Below are 6,446 nucleotides of genomic sequence, written 5' to 3' on the forward strand. Positions count from 1 at the left end.
GGTGTTCCTTTGATTTGTTGATATGTTTGTCCATCGAATTGGAGGTATGTGGTTAGGCAAAGGTTGATAAGAGTCTGCAACTGACAGTCTAGCTGTGGGTGTGCTTTCTACCATGTTTCTCCAAAAACTCCTAATATAAGCCCTACCCCAAAAATAAGCCCAGGGGAATGGGCCTGGCCAGCACAAGAGGTGGCGAGAACTCAGGGGCTGACAGTGTCTGATATATGTCCATGACTAACAAATGGGCATAATTACTTGTTACCAACAGACATATAGAACTTTCATAACCAACTTAGCTTGAAAACCTTCCATTCAAAGTTTGGAAAGCCCTAAAAGATCAGTTAGAAATAATAGCAACAATTTTCATATATAACTAATTGCATTCTGCAAAAAAAGGGCCATTATACAGTATGATTGTGAACAATAAGAAAAATAAACATATCTAGCTTCTCTCTCTCTCTCTCTTTGTGTTTAGATGTGTATGTATATGTTCGTATTATTTGCATTACTTGTATTTAAAATAAATTTAAAAACTAAATTTATATCTAGCTTCTCTTTATTAAAAGGAAATATTCCAAATATTGTAGAGGGGGGAGCATCAACAGATACTTTACAATTAAAAATAAATCTATTGCTTTAGTTTTCAGAAACTAATGAAACTAAAGGAAGGAAGGATTGCATAGAAATGAAGTTCTTCCCTAAGATATTCTAAGGTCTACTTTCATCCATGCAGAGTAGCATTATTAATATCTTATAGGGTTGTTATTAAAATATATATATAACTTGATAGAAGGGATCAAGCCCCATTGCTGTTTTCCCATCTTGTCACCATCACTGAGGTTGATAAATTCCAGCTTGTTCTCTTTCCCTTCTTACACTTTTGCCTGGTCTCCCCACTTACTATGTCCATTCTTTCCCAACACGCCACAAACTTTACGAGCAATCCTCCCTGTGATATGCCTCACCATGTCTCTGAGTACCAGCTTCACCATATCATTTTGCAGGGTGAAGAAGAAAGGGTTCAGAAAAGGACAGACAATTGTGGTGAGAAGAGCAGGAACCTTATGGACTTCGAGAGCCTCCTTTTGGGCTGGGGTGACATAGATGAAGATGCTGATGCCACAGGAGATAGAGATGATGGTCAGATGTGAAGCACAAGTATTGAAGGCTTTTGTCCGGCCTGAAGTGGTAGAGATGCGGATTATTGCTGAGATGATACATATATAAGAAACTAAGGTTAAGACTAAAGAGCAGAGGATAACAACAGATGACAGCACAAAGTCCATCAACTCTATCACTCGGGTGTCACTGCAGGACAGATCCAGCAGAGGGCCGCTGTCACAAAAGAAATGGTTGATGATGTTAGACTTGCAATAGGATAGTCTGGCGATCATAATGGTGGGGACAAAAACCGAGAAGAACCCACCCAGCCAGCAAGCCAAGACAATCTGGATGCACACTTGGATATTCATGATTGCATGATATTGCAGTGGCTTGCATATGGCGGCATAACGGTCATAGGACATGGAGGTAAACAAAAGGAATTGTACTGTCTCTAAGAAGAAATAGAAATAAGACTGTGTCATGCAGCCAGCAAAAGAAATTGACTTGTCACCAGAGAGGAGGTTCCAGAGCAATTGTGGGCTGGTCACAGAGGTGAAGAAGATGTCCAGTATGGAAACATTACCAAGAAAGAAGTACATTGGGTTATGGAGGCGGGTATCTACCAATACAATGCATAGGATGACCATATTGGCCCCCAAGCTTGCAATATACATACAGACTTCACATTTCAGAATTTTCAACAACAGACGGGTGGGGTTGGAAACTGAAGTGAACATGTTGAGAAAGGGCCAGTTTAGGAAAAGGTGCATATCGGACATAAATACAATCGAGAGAGTCCAGAGATATTTCACGAGAAGAGTCCTCCATTCCTCTACCCGCAATAAAATACATTATGCCACCAGACTCCAGATTTTGGGCTTAGACAACTTAGAACTACACCGACTTCAGTCTGATCTATGCATAGTACATAAAATTATCTGCCACAATGTCCTTCCTGTCAATGACTACTTCAGCTTCAACCACAACAATACACCAACAAATAATAGATACAAACTCAAGGTAAACCGCCCCAAACTCAATTGCAGAAAATATGACTTCAGTAACAGAGTGGTCAAGGCCTGGAATGCACTACCTGACTCTGTAGTTTCTTCCCCAAACCCCCAAAACTTTAACCTTAGACTGTCTACTGTTGACCTCACCCCATTCCTAAGAGGTCTGTAAGGGGCATGCATAAGTCTACCGGCGTGCCTACCGTCCCTGTCCTAATGTTCCTTTTTACTTACTCTTTTCATATTTAAATTATGTTTATACTTTTATCTGTTATCTTATATATGTCTGACAAATAAACTTATGATATGATATGATATTCTACAGGAAATAAATATTCAATCCCAAAAAATTTATTCTCCAACCTTATCTCCCAATATATATTTTTCCTCGGGCTGTCTGAAGCTGAAGGTTTCTTCTGCTGCAAAAACAAGCTTGGATGCCTTAAAATGAATTTTAAAAGGATTGATTGATTGATTGATTGATTGATTGCTATGGATCTTAAAGACACAAACGTTATCTCTGTGTTGCAAACAGTGTTTTCTGGTTGGCCAAAATGCTGGATTTAGATCAATTGGGACTGTTCTTATGTCTTTATTTATTTATTTATTTATTTATTTATTTATTTATTTATTTATTTATTTATTTATTTATTTATTTATGGAGAACAAGAATAAAAGAATAAAAATACAATGAGAGGAGCGATAGGCACATTAGTGCACTTCTGCATGCCCCCTCTATTAATCACTTAAGTATGATGTAAGGTCCACAGAAGTCAATTTTGTGACTGAAACTCTGAAAATTTGTAGCTAAAACAACTGAATCAGGGAGGGCATTCCAAACTTTGACAACTCTATTACAGAAATCATATTTTTTACAGTCAGGTTTGCAATGATTTACATCATGTTTAAAGTGGTTTTTCTCACATGTATTATTGCAATTAAAACAAAAAAAGTCATTTACAGGTAAAACATTGCTACGTATAATTTTGTATGCAATACCTAGGTCTGACCTCAAGCGATACAATTCTAAGTTATCCAAACGGAGAATTTTGAGCCTAGTAGCATAGGGAATTCTATGGTGTACAGAAGAGCGCAAGACTTTTCCCATGAAATACTTCTGAACACGCTCAATTGTACTGATGTCAGATATATGGTGGGAATTCCAAACAGCTGAACAATACTTTCAAATTGATCTAGCATACATTTTATAAGCTCTAATTAGCAATACAATGTTTCCAGAAAAAAAAACAACAGCAGAATATTAAATTTACATAGTGATCATTTTTGTATATCTCGTTTGTTTTTTTTTGACATGCTTCACTTTTCTTCTTTCTACTGTAACTGCTATTCTAATATCAAATCCTTCATAAAAGTTATTGCATTACATTCTTGATTAAATTATCTTTCCATTGATATATAATTTTATGGTACTACTAAAAAACAAAAAAAGCTAGTTTTAGAAAATACACTTTTCCCAAAAGGTTTCCACAATGTTGGCCACTACTGTATAAAAAGTATGGTGCTTTGATATTCCAGCCTCTTCTAGCAATATTAAAGCATTTGGGATGAAGAAGGGTACACATTATTTTGTTAAATCTGTTCATATTTTATGAAGTAAATGTACATTATGCTTTAGCCTCCATTCTGATGCTAATATGGGTAGTGGTGAAGTTTGTGGCCTAGGAGTGGGGAAATTGAGGTTCAAATTCATACACACACACACACACACACACACACACACACACACACACACACACCAGGAAGGAAGATTACTGGATGTCTTTGGACCAGTTTCTCTCTCTCTCACACACACCTTTGCATCTCAGAGGAATGTTCTAGAGAAAGACAAGAAGAGCCTACATGTATGCCATCTTGATCTCCTGGATGAAAGTCAGGCTATCAATCAAATTCATAAAATATACTTTTGCATAAAACTAGGGTTTTTTAAATTTAATTTGGGTACATCCCATTGAGTCTCCTTCACACTTCAGAACTCATGAACTGCCTAAATGAAAAGACTTGGATTAAACAAATAAAAGCCACCAGGATCTTTATCTCTTTCTTGACTTCTTTCTTTTTTCTCTGTGCCCAGTGAAACTTATCTGAATTCAAGAAGGAAGGAAGGAAGGAGGGAGGGAGGAGGGAGGGAGGGAAGGAAGGAGGGAGGGAGGGAAGGAAGGAAGGAGAGAGGGAGGGAGGGGGAAGGAAGGAAGGAAGGAAGGAAGGAAGGAAGGAAGGAAGGAAGGAAGGAAGGAAGGAAGGAAGGATTTGTGTTGGTACATTACAATCCTCTTTATGGCTATCTTTCTTATTCTTTTGGTGCAACAACCCAACTTCACAGCTTTCCAACCTGAGACTAATGAACTTCTGGTTATGGATCAGCAGGCTAAATAGATTTTCTCCCTCATTCTCTTCTAGGAGAATGGATTTCATTAGAAACAATAAGAGAACATTTACATATATGGATCATCTCTCTGATTTGAAAGTATAATGACTCTTGCTCTGCTATTCTTATTAGAGTAAAAAAAATAATTATTTCTAGAAAGTACAGGTAATCCTTGACTTACACCATTCACAACCATTCATTTATTATCTACTTGAATTACAACAGTGCTGAAAAAGTGACTTATGAGCAGTCCTCACATTGATTACCATTGCGGTAATCACATTGCGGAAATCACATTCATCATCTTCTGGCTGAAGTTCTCAGTTTGGTGTTTATGGGCAAACTGTGTGATCGTAACTGACGTTTTTTAACTATTTTAATTCCTAAAGGTGCTCTCGCACCCTCCCTGATTTGTAACTCCAATTTGCAGGTATTTCTTATCTAATGATTGGTATTTAGGGATTCATATTCTTTGCTTTGCAAGCAAAGAAGCTTTTTGTATTTTTGTACAGGTAATCCTTGACTTACAACAGTTACAATGGCACTGGAAAAAGTGACTTATGACCATTTTTCACACTTATGACCATTGCAACAAACTGTCATTAGGGCAAAGAAGCGATGCCACATGACCACCTGGCCACGGCCACCCGGTCACATGAAGCACCGCAGTTGTGAAATGAGTGACACAATTGTTAAGAATGCTGCAACGGGCATAAATGATGACCAGTCATAAGTGCAAGGACCGGTCAAAAGTGCAAGGACCTCTCAGTAATCACTTTTTCAGCCCTCTGGGTAGTCCTTTTGTGCATATGGACTACTCAGAGGGCTGAAAAAGTTATTTTTGACTGATCCTCGCACTTTTGACCGGTCCTCGCACTTACATGTGACCCCCTTCTACCTTCGACAATGGGGAAGCCAGATTCACTGAACATCTGTGTTACTAATTTAACAACTGCAGTTATTCACTTAACAAATGTGGCAAGAAAAGTCATAAAATGGGGCAGGGCTCGTTTAACAAATTTCTCACTTAACAACATAAATTTTGGGCTCAATTGTGCTCATAAATTGAGGACTACTTGTATTTAATTATACAATTTTATTTGTGTCTATTTAAGTGTTGAGAAAGATTATTATAGAAGATTTCTGTAACAGAAATACAGGAAGCTACCATTATTGTGAGAAATTATTTGTGAATGCAATTTCTTCGTCTCTCTTCTTCAGCACAAATTTCTGCCAGATTAACTGATTTTGAAAAGTATTTTGGGGTAGTAGAAACTACTCCTAATGAGGCTCCTAGGTTTTCTATTTACTAAAGGATTATTCTGGGTGGCATTTCTATATAAAAAGCATTCTCAGGCACTATTATTGCTGTTAGTTATGCAATGGAATACATTTGTGTGTTTTTAATTCTGGCTGTTCACCGCCCTGAGTCCTTCGGGAGAGGGGGCGGTATAAAAATTTAATAAATAAATAAATAAATAAATAAATAAATAAATAAATAAATAAATAAATTTGTGGAGAGTCATCCCCAAAGACTCAAGCTGGTTTTATTTGGAAACTCTCAAGGAATTTCATCATCTTTAGGAACATCAATAGTGTAGAAAGATCTTCAGAACTTTCTTATATGGACCTTAGAGGAAGGGAGCTACTTAAACTGCCTCAGTAGTGCTCAGCAGTGTTAGCAGATTAAAGATGATAAATGGATACAGAGCAGATACACTGTGGAGAATAAGTCACGAGGGTGGTCATGAAAGAGATATGCAGATCCCATGGTCTAGGCAAAATGGGTGGAATCATCTGTAGGCCAGACAAGGAATAATGGATGGAAACTGAACAAGGAGAGATTCAGTCTAGAAAGATTTTTTGACAGTGAGAACAATCAACCAATGGAACAGAAGTTGCCTTTGGAAGTTGTGGGAGCTTCATCACTTGAGACTTTCAAGAAG

General features: G+C 37.5%; 1 protein-coding gene across 1 annotated transcript; it reads right to left on the reverse strand.

Moving 5' to 3' along the window:
• Positions 1-872: 872 nt before the first annotated feature.
• LOC117656722 (olfactory receptor 6J1-like) lies at positions 873-1,874 on the reverse strand. The gene has a single exon (XM_034404897.3). It carries the CDS (start codon positions 1,872-1,874, stop codon positions 873-875), a length of 1,002 nt encoding a protein of 333 aa, XP_034260788.3.
• Positions 1,875-6,446: the final 4,572 nt, after the last annotated feature.

This window comes from Pantherophis guttatus, chromosome 4, assembly GCF_059756535.1.
Source record: "Pantherophis guttatus breed Tessera chromosome 4, ASM5975653v1, whole genome shotgun sequence".
Classification (NCBI taxonomy): domain Eukaryota; kingdom Metazoa; phylum Chordata; class Lepidosauria; order Squamata; family Colubridae; genus Pantherophis; species Pantherophis guttatus.